This window comes from Cottoperca gobio, chromosome 16, assembly GCF_900634415.1.
Source record: "Cottoperca gobio chromosome 16, fCotGob3.1, whole genome shotgun sequence".
NCBI classification, from domain to species: domain Eukaryota; kingdom Metazoa; phylum Chordata; class Actinopteri; order Perciformes; family Bovichtidae; genus Cottoperca; species Cottoperca gobio.
In genome coordinates this window covers 21,204,380-21,221,771 of record NC_041370.1, presented here as the reverse complement: position 1 = coordinate 21,221,771, position 17,392 = coordinate 21,204,380, and the positions used below count along the sequence as shown (strand labels likewise).

Below are 17,392 nucleotides of genomic sequence, written 5' to 3'. Positions count from 1 at the left end.
CCCCGGCCTGCCGGGCCGCTTTAGCAGGGAACTGATCTGTGACGGCCTGCCACTCAAACTGAGCACTTCTGAAGGCTGACACAATGGAGTGAGCAACACACCAGAGGGCCCGGGGGTGGGTGGGGAGGCAGACGGAGGGAGTGTGAGGCAGAAGAGGCCAAGAGGTGCCCTGAAAGAAGGCTAGAGGAGGGGCCAAAGTGTATCTCCCTCTTATCTTTCTCCTCTCTTTCAATTTATGCAATTTCTCCCTCCCTACCCTTCCTGCTCGCTACTGTAGAGCTCACACCATTTTTTACGTGCCTCTGATTTGTTTTCGCCGTTCATCTTCTAGTCGGCAGTAACGCACACACAACCCCTCTCCTTTCTCTCTGTGGTCGGGGCTATCAGCCTGGCAGTTAGAGTTGAGAGATTGAATGAAGAGGCAGACAGTAGATGGGTGGGGGGTTGAGGTCCAGATAGGGATCAGCAGTGCATCAGTTTCTGGGTGCTGGTTGGTCATGTGGTGCGTTCACTGCTGCGTGGCATCATGGGTCCAGCCAGGGCCAGGCCGGGGGGGCTGACAGAGCCTCAGGAGGCACAGCGCTGTGATTGACAGCCGGGGGGAGGCGGTGGGGTGGGGGTGCGAGGGGGCATGTGGCCACTGCCGCTGCCATCGCCATCACTTTCCCAGGGGGCCATGGGTGGGTAGCGAAGCCCAAAATGTCAGAGCCGATATCTGTGCAGCTCGGCTCGTATCACACTGCTGCAGCTGCCTGCCATCCACCGCATCCACTCATTCATATAGAGACATGGGAGTATTATGTACTCACACACACACACACACACACACACACACACACACACACACACACACACACACTTTTCTTTCTGTGTTTCCTCACCACCTTCCTCAATCATTCACTTCTATTCTATAGAGCTATATTTGTGAACACACACATACAGTATATTCTTCATATGGGATATCTGCAAACACACATCCACACATTCTTTTACTCCCTCCATCTTACTGTCTTTCTCCTCCTCCTCTTCTTTCACTTATTTACATTATGCCCCTGTCAGTTCTACCTCAGCCAATCAATCATGCAAGTGCTCCACGGCTCTTTTCTTCTTCACTGCTGGAAAGGCAATTTTACAAATATTTATCATAGTCCCACCTTTGTCTTATTTCATTGATCTTAAATCCGTGTTCTCGCCGTCAATCTTTCTTTCTATTTAACCAGGCTTTTATTTTGAAGGGAATAATATCGGCTGCTTGTGCATTTGATGCTGATGCAATACGGTTTACTTTGTATTGCAACATGTGTTGGGCAGCCATTGAAAAGAGTTCGGTTCGTAAAATGTGCTTTTCTGTTTGGTGATCATTCAGTGCACAGTCGGAACTGTGTGGTTTATCTGCATTTATTTTGTATCTCTGTGTGTGTGTGTGTGTTTGTGTGCGTGTGTGCTGCCTATATGTCACAGCTGGATGATGAATGCGCTGACAGTGGAGGGGTCAGTGTCACAGACAGTGTGGTCAATTGCCCCTCGTCCCCTGAGTCTAACCTTGAGCAACACTCCCTAAAGAGTCTCAATCTGCCATTAAAGCCCACGCCCACACACACACACACACACACACACACACGCACACACACACACACACACACACACACACACACACACACACACACACATACATTCCCCAGTGAGTGTGTGCCATTAGTAGCTGGCAGGGCCTGGTTTGACAGAGAGCGATTAGCTCCCTATCATGTGTATTGATCACCGTGTCCTGGCTGCTCCTCCAGAGGAGGGGCTGGAGGGGTTTTACAAGGTAGTTGGGGCACACACACACACACACACACACACAAACACACACACACAGTCACGTCCTTGTAATCTAAGTGCATGTCTTTGTTTTGTTAAATTACAAACATAGAAGGTGAGTTTAACAGTTTAAGTTGCATTATGAACTAAAATGGAGAGTGGCCAATGGTGCATTCACACGCTCCTCAGATGATCCCATATACTGAGTTAGAAAGTCTTCTGACTTGTTCATGAGCTATAATACGTAATGTGTAAACAACATGAACGCTAAAAAGAAGATGTGTTGTGTTTTATTTCTAAGAGCGTTTAAACAACACGTTGATAGTCGTTTCTGAGTTGCTGTTCAGACTTGAGGGGGCGTTCATGTGCATTTTCAAATTATTCTTTTTTTATCCACCCTTTGATTCGGATCCGCTCCAAAATGTTATGGGTTGTTCCTTGGCCCATGCTTCACCCTTCCAACACGTTTCATGAAAATGTGGCCAGTAGTTCTTCTGTAATCCTGCTGACATGCAAACAGACGGACACACACCGAGCAGAAATATACAGTATACAACGTTGTTTCCTGCTTTTTGTGTGTCATTTATAGATAGATAGATCTGGTACATTCATCCCAATATTACACTGAACTCATTATGTATTTTTATTTCATTTTGTCTTAAGTCAATATGATCAGCCTCATTCAAAAAGCAATTTTATTTCATTTGCAGAACTGTACATGTATCACATCCACCACCTGTCTGAGGTAGTCAGTGTTTAATCTCACACATGTAGTGTTCTTAGCTCTAACATCCCCCCCCCCCCACCCTACATTTCCTTGGGTAGTTTAGACCAGCTCTTGTTAATTGAGTCTAATTGAAGAACATGAAGGGGGAATAAAGCAAGCAGGCTTTTAGGACATAAAAGACTGCAGCCGCCTCTCAATAGTATTTATTTTCAACCTCTTCCACTCTGATTTAAGTGTACGAGGACAATAGCGGCCTGACACTGATATGTGTGTGTTTGTGTGTGTGCTTGTGTGTGCGTGATCTGTTGTTTGATTTAGTGCGCCCACCTTCGCAAGGACCAGCCTCTTATCAGATCAAAGCTGCAAGCAGCGGCCTATAAAAGAAATTGTGCGTGTGCTGTGGAGGACAGAGGTGTAGGTGGGGGGGGGTCTGTTGCTTTTAACCCAGGACAATGGGACGGCAAAGGAGAGAGCGAGCGAGTACTCTTTGAACTAATGAAGAGGAAACCTTTTACTCTCCTCCATAAAGATACCCAACTCTCCCCGTGCTATGGATTTTCCCTCTCTTTCAAAGTAGAATGAAACAGAACAGAACAAAATATTTCATTTGCTCCGTGCTTCTCACTGTTTTGCTTTTATCCTCAGACAGAAAGCCACACAAGGCTAAATTAGGACTTTAGAAATGGCTTAAGATTGTAAGACTTGCAGAGCATGAGCATCTATTGAATAAGCAGAGGTGAGGACACTTAACTTACCAAAGAGACAGCCGGATCTGCTTTAAAAAGACCGCTGTTTGTGTACCCTGCGAAACGAATAAAACGTAAGTAACGTACTTATGTTACGTACTTAACTGAGGTATGTAACTTAACTTATGTAACAAAAATACTTATTTTAACCAAAACTATGATCTTTTACTAAACCTAACCGAGAAATGTTTCAATTCACAGCCTTGACCACGTGTTTAAAACTGGGAAATGAGTTCCCCTTGAAACTTAATTGAGAATGCAGTTTCCTTGCATTGGAATACACTTTGTAGGAGGCAGGGTTGAAAGGGAAGTGAATGCCAACATACTGTAAAGTCATATTTTCCTCTCAACAATGCATCACTTTGTGTTGTGACGCAGGTACAATGGGTGCAGAGGCAGCACAGTCATTACAGAGACAAGCGGCTTCCTGTGACAGGACTGGACAACAGAACCACTCACAGTAAGTTCTGAGTGACACACTTCTTTCCCCTGACGCTTTTTACCAGCTTGCAGTCTTGTTTTTGCTGACCTCCAGTGGGTTAAAGTTCAGGAAAGAAATTACTTTTTTAGTGTAACAGTTAACAATTTGGCTTATTTGCTTCATCTGAATTGTGTGTGTGTGGTTTCATGTAATGTGATTGTATTTCCTGGCAATATGATCAATGTATTATTATTATTTTGAAATTCCCCAAAACTTAATTAATGAAAAACAAACTAATTTCTATTTTATTTAAAATATTTATCTAAATATATATTTATTTTAAGTGTTGAATAGTGTAAATAGAAGTGCTATCAAATCATATTGAAGGACATATAAAACATTAACACATAAATAAATAAGAGTTAAAAGGCAGATTAATGGGTTTTAAGAGACTTAAGAAATGTAAATGTAAGATTTTATAGTGTAAACAGTCTCTTAATTTAACTTTAGAGAGTAAATGATGAATGAAAAGATTAAACAAAATTGTTCTTTTACAAAGAAAATTGTAATTTTAGCAAAACAGCTTTAAATTGTGCTTATAATGACCCCATCAAACATATTATAAGACACATAACATTCATGGTGTACGGACACACAAGTGAGAAAGGAAAAACGTGACTGTAGCTGAAATCTATTTAATTTAAGTTATATTTTTGGGCTTTTCATGCCTTTATGATAGTGGGAAGTGCAGAGTGTGAAAGGGGGAGAGAGAGATCGGACTCGAACCAGTGGCCGCTGTGGCAAGGATATATGGGTCGCCTGTGCTACCGGGTGTGCTACCGGGACGCCCGCTGAAATCTATTTAATAAATGAAAAACAGAATTCTTTTTACAGCTTTAAAATACTCATGATGCATACATTGTGCTTTGCATAGCTTAGCTTAGCTTAGCTACGACCCAAATACAATACACATTAGGTTGCAGTGCTCGAGCTCTTGAGCACTTCCACTGTATTACCTGCTTTGATAATGCTGCAATATTTATTCTCCTATTATCCTGCATTTACCAGGTAATACTTAGTATTTTTGTGATTATTATTATTATTATTATTATTTTTATGTGCTGCCGTACTTCGTACTGGAATCACGTTCATTCTTATCAACACTAATTTTACTCTCATCCATCTATCTTAATATAAATCTTCATTTTGTCATACTCAATTGTTGAGTACAATTCTTGGTGGTATCGTTGTCTGAAGAATTCCTTTTGACTGCTTCTATTTATAATGGTTTGTTCAATTTCTCACCGACAATTACCAGAGGTACAGAACGCATTTCTAAAAGGACAATAAACTAATGACAAATTCTCAACTATCCAATTAAATGTCCATAAAGAAATGAAAATGTATATATGCACACTTCACACAATTGATCAATTAGATGCTTTACTATTGCTGACAAGTCACTGGTCAGGTAGTATTAGTCCTGTGTGTCATTGTAATGGTGTCTAATGATCACATTACTGGCAGTACTATAAATTAAAACAGCTTTAACAGAGTTAAACATTCAACATTGCCCTCTCATGCCTGTTTTTACTTTAACATGTGACATCATGTTTCCTTTGTAAGCTGCCACGAATGCATGTTAAAACACTGGATTATGTTCTATCACACACTATATTCCCTTATTCCATGTTCAACCCTTTCTAAAATCTATATCCTCAAAATCAGAAGTGGCTTTCATAACACGCTTGGTGTTAGAATTGTGTTAAAAAGCATCTTGTATCGAGAGTTACACACATACAAATCTATATGCATACAATGTGTGGTTTATCCACGTATGTAAGTGCGTATTGCTTTCTTGAATGTGTGTTTGCCACATGTGTTTTTCTAAATGTCTTTGAGACATCCTTTTGACCTTTAAGACAATGAACCACTCTGAGGAAAGCAGCATAACTGCAGCTGTTTAATATTTACATCAGGCATGTGTATACCTTTCAGTCCAGCCATATGTGTGTTATTGTGTATTGTGTGCTATCAGTGTGGCTCACGTCCTGCTGCGGTGCTCTTTCTCTCTCTCTCTGTGGCTCTCTCTCTTTGTGTGTGTGTGTGTGTGTCTCTCTCTCTCTCTCTCCATCATCTCTCTCTCTCGCTCTCTCTCCTCTCCCTCTCTCTAGTCTCTCTCTCTCTTCCTCTCTCCTCTCTCCTCTCTCCTCTCTCTCCTCTCTCTCTCTCTCTCTTCCGCTCTCTCTTCTGTGTCTCCTCTGTGTGTCTCTCTCTGTCTCTCTCTCCTCTCTCTCTCCTCTCTCTTCCTCCTCTCTCTCTCTCTCTTCCTCTCTCTCTCTCTCTCTCTCTCTCCTCTCTCTCTCTCTCTCTCTCTCTCTCTCTCTCTCTCATATTGTGTGTTGCCATCCTCCCGGTGTCGCTCAGCCTCTCTAGGGATAGGTGATATAAAGGCGAGTTAGAGTTGAGAGAGAAAGATGAACACGTGGTGGATGGACATTGCAGTTGTATGTATATTCACATACAGGAGAGAGAGAAAAAGAGAGTGCACTTTTTTGACCGTTTTGAACTTTTGAAGTCTAATGCTAATTACTAGCATTTTTAGACTGAAGTTGCCAATGTTCAATATTGTGTGCCAGTTTTAAAAATCTCAAATGTGACCATTTTCATGCCAAAGACAGTTTCTTGGCAGTGTGGAGAATCCTCATTATGGGACTCTAAACTCTATTATATCACGGGATACAATTAGTAAGACCAGTTTTAAGACTCAGGGTGTAATGGTACACAAATGGTTTGGTACCTGTACAGCTGGATGTACCATAATGCTTCAACACATTAACTAACACATGTTCTCTTCTTTGTCTCTGTGCAACGTGTTAATTGGTTTGCTTCAGGTTTGCTTCAGACGTGTGGTAATGGCAGATTATTTTACCTTTGGACAGAGCCATGCTGGCTGTTTCCCCCTGTTTTCCAGTCTTTATGCTAAGCTAAGCTAATCATCCCCTGGCTTTAGCTCCACAGCTTGAGACTGCAACACTTCTTCTCATCTCAATCTTGGCAAAATGAAAAATAAGAGTATTGTTGAAATTTGTTTTAATTAGTGGCCTCTTCCAAATTGTGCTATGGTGTGGATATATCTAATACCAGAGTGTATTCAGTATTATTAGTAATAATTATGCTATAAGATGACAATAATATTTTGTTAATTTGGTTAGAACATTATTCTGTTCATTTCTGAGTTGGCAGCAGAATGTTTTATTGTATTTGAATAATGTCCTGATCAAGTCCTTTAACATTGTATATCTGTTATGTTATTATGTTTACCCCAATAATGATTCAATATGTATCCGACACATTGACATAACAGATGTAGCCTACTGACTTTGGCAGACCTTATTTCTCAAGAATACTGAAGGTCCTGATTTAAAACTATTAAATTGATGAGCTTAAATTACAGATGTGATATGATTGAAAGTTTAAACAATGCGACTCCTGAAATTGACAATGACACGATCAACATTTTGGATTGGGTCTAATTAAGCTTGGGTCTGACCGGTTTGGGTTACTGTGCTCCTTGTGTGTGTGTGTGGGTGTCCTTTTGGGTCAAAACACGTTTGATTGTTTGAGTTTCCAGAGACATAAACAATGTTGGCACATAGGTTTTGTTCATGGTGCTCCCAAACAATGGATCTAAATGAGGTTGGAGAATGCTCCCGCACAGGTTACTCGTTTGTATTGGCCATACTGACAGCTCTCTGTATACGAGCTATACATCCGGGGACTAATTTTACAATTTATGTTGTACACAAACTAAGAGCTAGACCTAATTAAAGTGTAGTAGGCTAATGTGTCAGTAATTACTTGGTTCAGAGGGAGTACTGAACCACAGAAAGTCTCACACCGAATGGAATGGTTCGGGATCAATACATGTACCATTACACCCCTAATTAATACTAATGCTTGAAATATATCCATGCATGTTTGTGTGCAATGTTTTATTACAGTCATTTCACAAATGGGGCTTCCCATGAACAACTAGTGTGATAATAATTAATTCTGCCATACATATGGCATATTGTGAAACAAACTGATTCATATCCATCATTTGAGAATGAGAAAGAGAGAGAGTGGATGGCAGTGAGACGGAGTGCTGTGCAGGGGTGAACATGTGAAGAAAGCGAGAAGGAGAGAGTGGCAGTGAGTGCATGTAGTGTATAGAGAGGTGCAAGCCTTGATGAGCTGATAGCACATCGACAGACAGCGAGCCAAGCTGTGCCGCAGTAATGAGATGCTAATGATATGCTAATGATATGCTAATCTGTCGGCAGTATTCCACCTCACTGGAGAGAAGGGGAATCTGGGAGGCCTTTCACCATTGGTTGGAGACCAGGGACTTCCTGAAGTCAGAGTTCAAAACAAGGGGAAAAAAACAAAACTGCACACACATCCACACATGATGGGTCTGTGTGCTTGCAGGTTCCCAGAGGAGAGAGTCCGCGACTGACAGGCAGCCTGAGGAGAATAAGAGTGACCAGTCCCTCACCTTCAATGACCCGCTTTGGCCCGTGCAGTGGGAACTGGTGGGTGTAATTGTGTGTGTGTATGTGTTTGTGTGTTCTTATCTGGAAGCCTCCTCTCAGCTCTTGTCCTCATGCTGAAGGATGTTCCTTTGACAGGCATAAGTCAGGCAGGCTTTCATGTGTGACTGGAGAGAGAGACAGGAGATAGAGGGAGGTAGGCAGATTATGGAGAAGGAAAGAGAGGGAGAGAAGGGGAGAGGAGGTGAAGGGGGTTGTCCATGTTGAACTGAGACAGATGTCGGGGATTGATGAGGCTCGGAGCAACACTGACACACAAACTGTGTGCTGCAACAAGACAAGCTCATCCCTTCAGCAGAATCTTGTTCACATGGTTTGACCAATATATATGTGTTTGTCCAGAACAGCAGCAGTACAAAACTATATGTTTGCATATGAAAATGTCATATGTATTACAGTAAAGCACAAAGTATCAACTTCAGTCCAGACTATTCAGCAGCTGCATGTACAGCCTTATTTAGGATTCATTTATTTCATGTAAATGTTTTTAAAGATAACTTCCTGTTTTTGATATTCATACACTCTATGCACACATGCACTTGAATTAAGTCACCGTTGTTTGGACAGATGCACCACTCCCTCCTTCAGTCTTTGTCCTGTGCAATCTCTACCAATTATTTTTTTGTGTTATTTTTGCCAGAACTGGCTTTGAATAAGAGATAATTACTCAATTTATGCATGTAAACAGTAGATAATCTTCTTATCCTGAAGATTGTTTTGATAAAACTGCTTAAACAATATTTTGTTCAATTTCAGCAAATGAATGAGTAGGACTGGGCGAAAATGTTCAATATCAGCGCTGATCCGCTACCTGAATTTTAGCACCAACACCGAAAACTATATATATATATATATATATATATATATATATATAGAGGGAGAGAGAGAGCCATATACAGATATAGATATCTATATATACAGTATATTTCTATATAGATATCTATATATATATATATAACTGTACCAAAAGCATGCTTAACCATATAAATAAACACATATTTTAAACAAACACAGCTGTAAAAAGGTAATATCAGCAGATATATCATCCAGGGGGATTTATTGGTCTATTTCTATTTCTTACTTTACATGAAAAAGGGGTTTCGTAAAAAAAGGAAATATAAGAGTACATAATGCCTTGTATTGTCCCTAAAGGATAAGAATATCATATCTGTAAAACACAGAAAGTTTTGAACCATATAAATGACATCTAGCGAGAACAATTATGTTATATTTCTTTTTTTTTTACAAAACCCCCTTTCATGTAAAACAAGAAATAGAACTAGACCAATAAATCCCCCTGGATGACATTTCTGCTGATATGATCTTTTCACAGCTGTGTTTGTTTAAGACGTGTTCATGTATATGACTTAGCATGCATTCCATTCCAGCTTTTGTACTTAACAGCTTTGGGTTCTCTCCTGAACACATTTTGGTCGGTATCAACAAAATATTGAAATTTGATACCCAGCCCGACTAATAACTTTAACATAAGGATCAACCCTCTTTCCATATTTATAATAGTTTCTCTCTTATTGCTTGTACGAAGCAGGAATCAGACCGCTCATAGAATCATTTTATGTTGACCACTGTGTCCGCTTCACACAATTTCTTCGTAAACTTCAATAATTCTTATGATTATAGTCAACAGCATAATTGTTTATAACCTGCATTTATATTAGATTTCTGGTATGATATTGCATACACAACATACACACACACGCTCACAAAGCAGGGCGGCAGGGCTCAGCCAATGGACACGGCGGATGTTCTTGACAGACATGTGAGGGTGTAATCTGACAGAACCAGGAGGAGGAGAGGCGGGGTTACAGATTCACCACGGCAACCGGCAACAGATTGATTGACACCTCAGCTCTCGGGGCAAGATGGTGGGGGGAGAGTCAGGATGGGGGCGGAGAGTGGTAGAGACATAGTGGAGGAAGGGACGGGGAGAGACGTGGGGGGGGGGATATGGAGCAAAGAAGAAAGAAAAATCTGACACAGCTTTTCTAATGGAGTGCGATTTGTTGCAAATAATCACCGCTCTCAATTTTGACTCTTAATTGACAAGATAGTTTATGAAACACAGTATGATGTATGGACATTTTCAAAAGACACCAAACAGGTTATGCAATATAGGTAATCCTAACTATATATCTTACATCTACTGAACAATAATCATCATTAACTGAATAATTAAGAGAAATGTAAAGCATTTCTAAAGTTGGGTGTCTCTCTCTCTCTCTCTCTCTCTCTCTCTCTCTCTCTCTCTCTCTCTCTCTCTCTCTCTCGCCCTCCTCCCCTGCTCTCGTTCTGTTGTGTTTAATCAGCCTCTGGTGGTCGTGGATATTGATTGAGGGTCAGTAATCTGCTCAGGGTTGGTAGCCTGCCAGGACCAGACCTGTGTGTGTGTTTTTGTGTATGTGTATGCTAGCGTGGTGTGTATGTTTGCTAAAAGCTGGTGTGTATATCGTGGGTGAGCCGTACACACACACACACAGTCAAGTGGACTCCATTGTATCGTTGCTTAGGCTGAGTCCAGCTCCTCCAGAGGATCTTGTTCAAAGCTGCTAAAATCCATACAGCATCCTGTACGTGCTTGCTATGGATGAAGTACGTGTGTGTGTGAGAGAGAGAGAGGGAGATGCTATAGCTGAGGGGCAGCTAAGATAAAGGCAGAGAAGACAGAGAGATTGTTTTGTTGTTGCTCTGTTTGCATGGGTGTCTTCTGCATAGAGAAAATATGTGTGTGTGTGTTTTGTGCTCTTGTGTTGCATGAACATTTTCACAATTCTGTACACATGTATTTGTGTTCTTTTGAGCATGTGTGCGTATACTGTATGTTATGTGTGTATTCATATGTATATATGCTCGAGAGATAGGATTGGTTGTGTTCCAGTGCTTCAGAGCATGATTATGATTCTGTGCACGATTAAGTGTGTGTGTAAGTGTGAAGCTTGTGTTGTTGGCTTTCACTTCATGACAGTGAGTGTGTTTGTGTGAAGTGAGTCAGCGTTCAAGATGCTTCCCTGTTGGCTTATAACAAAGGTGTGCGTCTGTTTTTTTGCACATATGTGTGCCTGTGTACCCTAGGTATGTGTGTGTGTGTGTGTGTGTATGTCTGTGCGCAATCCCAAGGGCCGGTCCTCGTGCTCTGGTGGACGTTAGCTTGCTAGCTGCGTCCATTCATCTGCTTTATTCTCACACACTACAAAGAAGCACTCCCTAGATGCAACCCCCAAACACATGCACAAACATACACACAGACACACAAAGTCTCTCACACACACACACGCTTACACAACTCTACCCCTTACTGAGCCTTTTTTTCCCCCCATTGTGCACTCCCTTCTTCTCTTTCTCTCTCTTCATCATGATAACAACAACGGAGTTGAAGCCTCTTGAAACACTCACTTTGAATATCAAATTGGTCGTGTGTGTGCATGTATGTGTGGACAGCTGCTGACATTTTTGGTAAGCCTTTTTGGTTGTGTGTGCTTATTTGTGTGTGTGCATCTATTGTGTTGTTGTTGAGTGTATAATATGCGTGTGTATGTAGGTGTTAGTGTTTTCAAATGAATGCATGTCATTTGTGGGGCCACAAAGGCTCATGGGAGTTGCACCGCCGGCTCTTTTGCCTCACCCTGCTGCTGTGTTTGTTTCAGGGTGGGTGGATTTGTGGTTTGAGGTGCAAGGATGAAAGATCTGTCTCTGTGACTTCCCCATGAACTCTGTGGGCTCCTTATGGGCACTCCGAACACATATACTGTGCCTAAGTGCAACACTGCGTAACAGTGTAATGTGGAGAAGACGTCGGGGCAGGATTAATATATCATAATTGGAAAAAAACAGTTTGTGCAGGTAGGGTCACATGTCTGCCTGAGCTGTCGGGTAGACATGTGACTGGGTCAGGTGGTAAGCAGGAAACTGTAGTAGCATCTAGAGGACAGGTCATGAATGGCAGATATGGAACAAAGGAGATGTTAGAAATGCATGGCATACACTAAAGGGAGAGAGTGGATAAAGGAAAGGGGAAGAGGAGGATGATGCAGATGAATGCTTTACAGGGATGAGCAGGTGAAAACAAAAGTGCAATTTCATGCCAAAAGGAGTACCAAAATTGCACCACCTGATATGCATAAATACAACCTCTGCACAACCAAGTGCAAATAAAAAAACAAAAGAATGTCCAAGCAAAATGCTCTGGTCACTGTGTTGGTGTAACTGCTGGCTTCTTACTGCCGGTGAGCGATGCATTTGTGGTTATGTTTGACAATAAACATCTCATTGCCGTAGTCCTTTTCATGTTCTAATAATAATGTTGTGTGTCTGTATGTACGTGTGCGTGTCTAGTTTGCGCAGGGCAAGTACGAGAGTGGGCTTGACCTGAATGTGATGCCAGTTTGGAGCAACAACATCACCGGTACTGGAGTAGTGGTCAGCATCATTGATGATGGTGAGTCTAACCTTCACTGCTACACAGACGGATTGGATCTTTTAAATAGGTACACAGGTACATGATGTTTATTATATACTGTAGATTGATTAAACAGATGTGAATTTTCTGGCCAAAAATGAAGTCATGTGACATATTTTGGAATGTTTACAAACACAAAATATTACAGGACTGATGCTGGGCTTCTCTTTGGTTTTGTACCAGCTGGTAGCTTCATTTAACTATAGGCTTTTCTGCATAAAACATTAAGGCCAGGAGCAGACATCTAAAAGGATCTGGAAAATAGGCAATAGTTTGCGAAAGGCTACGGTGTTACACTACCCAAAAAGATTTTAGATTTGCGAAAACTTGTCAAGTTTGGTGTGATTAGGCTGAACTCTTGCCCTCAGTGGAGAGGGTGAATGATTTATGTTGGTGCTCCAGCTCCACCACCACCGTCATCTTCGTCTCAGTCACGCCACAATGAGAATTCATTTCTCTCTGATTGCTGGGATATCTGGCAACAAGGGAAATGAGAGAGCGGCATCTTATGGGCTCATTCATCAAGAACTAATTGAAGCCTCACTAGTCTCAAGTGCTGATAGAGCTGGAGTAGTGTTGGAGTGTGCTGTTTTGTATGTGTGTGGTAAAGTGTTCATGTGACACTTCTTTTGCATCCAAGTGGCTTTGACTCTGTAGTGAAAGTGGACTCTGAGAAAATGTCCTATACAAGTGTCATTATTCTAAGAAATTGCATATTACCGTGGGTGTGTTTTTTTTTGTCCATTAACATCCATGCATGTATACGCATGTGTGTTGAGTCTTACTTGACTGTCTGTTTTAGATGAAAGATGCCGCTATTATGGTGGACTGCTTTGCTGTGCATCCCCCTGCACACAGACAGCTACTCTGTGTGTGTGTGTGTGTGTGTGTGTGTGTGTGTGTGTGTGTGTGTGTGTGTGTGTGTGTGTGTGTGTGTGTGTGTCTGTGTATTGGTGGCGACGGGTGGAGGGTGGATACAGAATGAGCAAGCAAGCGAGAGAAAAAGAGAAATAAATTAAATAGAGGAAGGATATAGAGGGAAATGTCAGGCGTACGCAAGAGTAAAAAGGATTCAGAGAGGGGTGAGTGTGTGTGTTAATGTATGTGTGTGTGCATGTATGTGTGTGTATGAGACAGAGTATTAGACTTGCACCACTGAATCTCCTCTCTCCTCTGAGGCTATTGTACTCCGCTCCACCTCTCTGTATTGATTCCACCGGGCAAGAGCTCCCTCACTCTTTCTCTTTCTCTCTCCGTCTCTTTCTTTCTCTTTCTCTATTTTCTTGGCCTCTTCTTTTTTCCTGTTCCCTCTTTGTTAACAAGGAGATGACTCCTTCCTCAGGCCATCCTTCTTTTCTTTTTCTTCCCCTCTTTCTCCCTCCCTCCATTCCTCCCACTCGGACTCTGCCTCTCACAGCTGAAGGATCATGTACACGCTCACCTTTAGCCACCTTTCAATCGATGCGTATTGATTTTAATATCACAATGAAATAAATTATTTTACTTTGAGTGAAAGGTCCCCCCCCCCCTCCTCCTCCTCCCTCCTTCGCTATCTCCACCCTTCAATCCAATCCCTCTGTTTTAGAGGTAATGTAATTGGCATCTGAGGTCGGTCCTCTACAAGCGTTGAATCAAATTCACCATGCCACCTTCAATTTGTGTGCCTGTCTTTGTGTTTGCTTCTGACTCTCCTCTTTCAGACTATTGTCTCACAGTTGCACCATTAATTTTATTACTGTACTTCATGGACATCGGCATGACCCTTAAAAAACACAGCTCAATAAAATCAGCTGCCTCATTTAACAATGTGCATATGCACAGTTTAGTGCATAACGCTTTATGCTTACGCTTTATGCTTACGCTTATGACATTCGCCAAGGAGTTCATGTTTTCTGCTCGGTTTGTCTGTCTGTAGTACAGCAAAAACTACAGGCCTGATTTCCATGAAACCTGGTGTTAGGGTGAAGCCCAGGCCAAGGAACGACCCTTTACATTTTGGGGTGTGTCCGAAGTACGGGGCGGATACACGTATTATTAGATAAAGATTTGGGAAACATCATGGGACCCTTTAAGTAGGAACAACAGCTCGGAAACAGATATCAACATGTTGTTTAAACGCTCACTGAGCAATACAACACATCTTCTTTGTTTCTACATTGCAACTTAAAGATCTTGAACGCATCAAAGTTGGAGAACGACTTCCAACTCGAGGAAATAGAACCATCCGCGGAGCACGTGAATGTTTACGCTCTCCAAAGACTCCTCTAGTTTGTTTGCTTAAAATCAGATTGATCCATTTCTTCTTGTGCTTGAGAAGGTGTGTACATTTAAGAACCCTTTGTGACCATGTGTACCAACAAACCCCCAGAGGTACTACTGTATTACACAGTGTAATAATTGTTAAACCAATTTCTAAATAACAGACACACAAAGCAACTGTCAACTATGTAAGTAATTGATTAGTGATAAATGATTGAGATTGTCAACTTTCCATTAACATCTGTAATTCTTCCTGTTCTTCAAGTGCTGCTTCACTGAGTACCTGGTGCTACAGTACAGGAGAACCTGAGGATTCATTAATGACATTCACTATGATTGATGATATATATGATATGATTATTGATTTAACCAAGCCAGCTATATTTTCTGTAATGCTATATCTGCGTAATGCAGAATCTGTTTATAGAGATGAGATGAGACTTTGTCTCTCAACCCCAGCTCCATTCTCTTGTCTCAAGTTGTTTATCGGATTGTAAACTCTGACCGGCTCAAGAGTAAGTCACATTTGAACCACATTAACTATAAGACAAACAATAAAGCTGAGCTGCAATGATTAGTCGAATAATCGATTATTCAATCAACAGAAAATGTATCTGCAACGTGTCTGATAATTGATTAGTTGTTGAAGATGTGAGAATCAGATGCTTTTCTTGGTCTTACATTGTAGTAAATTAAACCTCTTTCGGCTGTTGGTCGGACAAAAGGAGACCTGTGATGCTGTCACCTTTGGCTTAAGATCGTGTGTTGGGCTTTTGTCACAGTTTTTTCACGTTTTATTGACCAAACTATCCATCGAGTAAAGGAACAGGAAGCTTTCCTTCAGGCCTGCTGCTGGGATGCTGCAGTATCTGTTTCTTCTTTATCTCTCTCAGCTGTTACTTTTGTCTCGAACAAGTAACGCTACTTTAAATTAATAATACAATAAATGTGTCTTTTATTTAAATAAATGTCTGTTACTCACATATTTAGATCTTGTTCTATGCATGTTTTGATAAATGAGGCCTTAGGACCCTTTCATAGCAAGAATAAAAGACAGCTGTCACATATAGTCAACATATATACTAATATATATATATAGTGTACATCAACATAAACAGCAGTCGTTAGCCGTGCCCATGAGTGGGTTGAATACTGTATATAGATTCATCAGTGAAACGGTATCCACCTTCCACCCACCTCATCCCATGACAGCCCCACAGTGTCCTTGTCACCCTGCTATCAACACTGGCCTCCGTCCCTCCTGGCTGGGCGGCCCAAAAGCACTCCAATATCGATTGGCGCTTACGCCATTGTCATTACATGTCATTGGTACACAGAGAGACACAGGATACAAATTAGACAAGGGAAGAGGTAGAAGCATGGACGGATGGAGACAGAAAGAAAGAAAGAACGTGAATATACACAAAGAAGACTGAGCAGTTTCAAACATAATTCAGTGAGCACAGATTCAAATAATGCAGTACAGTTTTATGTCACACTGAATTACAAAGAACAAGGAAATGGTCCTTTTAAGATATGCTGTCACAATAGTATGTAGAATATACAGTATATAAGTAAGCATCACTTTAAACCAATTCTTTCTTTACTGCACTCTGTAGCAGATGTACAATTTCCCTTTTTATGCTTTGGGAATTACAGTAAGATGAAGATGGTGGGATTTTATAGTTGTACTTTGAAAAGCAGTTCACTGAGGGAATAATGAGAGTTCAATATAGAAGCAGAGCTGTATTTACTGTATGTTGTCATCCTGTATGTGTTTATCTGTTGATGTAGGAGGTGTGATAAAACATTTTATGTCTGATTATGAAGGCTTACGTCGCTGCTGTAAGAGGTAGAGCTGTATTTTTGATCTTCAACGGCCTCAGCTGATTGACTTAATGAGGTGTGTCCGTACAGCATGAAAAGCATTTACTGTACTCTCTGCTCACACTGTGTTTCACATGTGTTCTGAGCTTGTCCTACAGAAACCTTGCATTTATGAACAGTCCACTTGGATAATGAAATTGATACTTTTAGGACTGTGCTGTACATCTTTCCATGGTTATTCAGCATATTATAGAGCTGCAACGTTTAGTTGAGTTATCCATTAGTCAACCAACAGAAAAATGATCGCTTACTATTTTAATAATCGATTCATCGCTAAAAAGAAATTTCATGCAAAAAAAGCAGAAAATGCTGTTTTCAGCCTTTTAAATATTAGTTCTTTAATATTGAACTGAATATACCAATCTATTAATCTATAAAGAATTTATACACACACTTAACATGTGTTATCTTAGCTACATACTATAGTAGTGACTTCTATCATATTTATTTTACTGGTATCTGAGCGTACACTGTATTTTC

At 41.0% G+C, this 17,392-nt stretch overlaps 1 protein-coding gene across 4 annotated transcripts in view; it reads left to right on the top strand.

Moving 5' to 3' along the window:
* Positions 1-17,392, top strand: part of LOC115021661 (neuroendocrine convertase 1-like) — a 174,651-nt gene that overhangs the window by 27,295 nt on the left and 129,964 nt on the right. For all 4 annotated transcript variants that reach the window (XM_029452239.1, XM_029452241.1, XM_029452240.1 and 1 more), the window contains 3 exons: positions 3,652-3,733; positions 8,171-8,274; positions 12,643-12,745. In XM_029452239.1, coding sequence (XP_029308099.1) covers positions 3,652-3,733; positions 8,171-8,274; positions 12,643-12,745 — 289 coding nt within the window. The remainder of the gene's footprint in view (positions 1-3,651; positions 3,734-8,170; positions 8,275-12,642; positions 12,746-17,392) is intronic.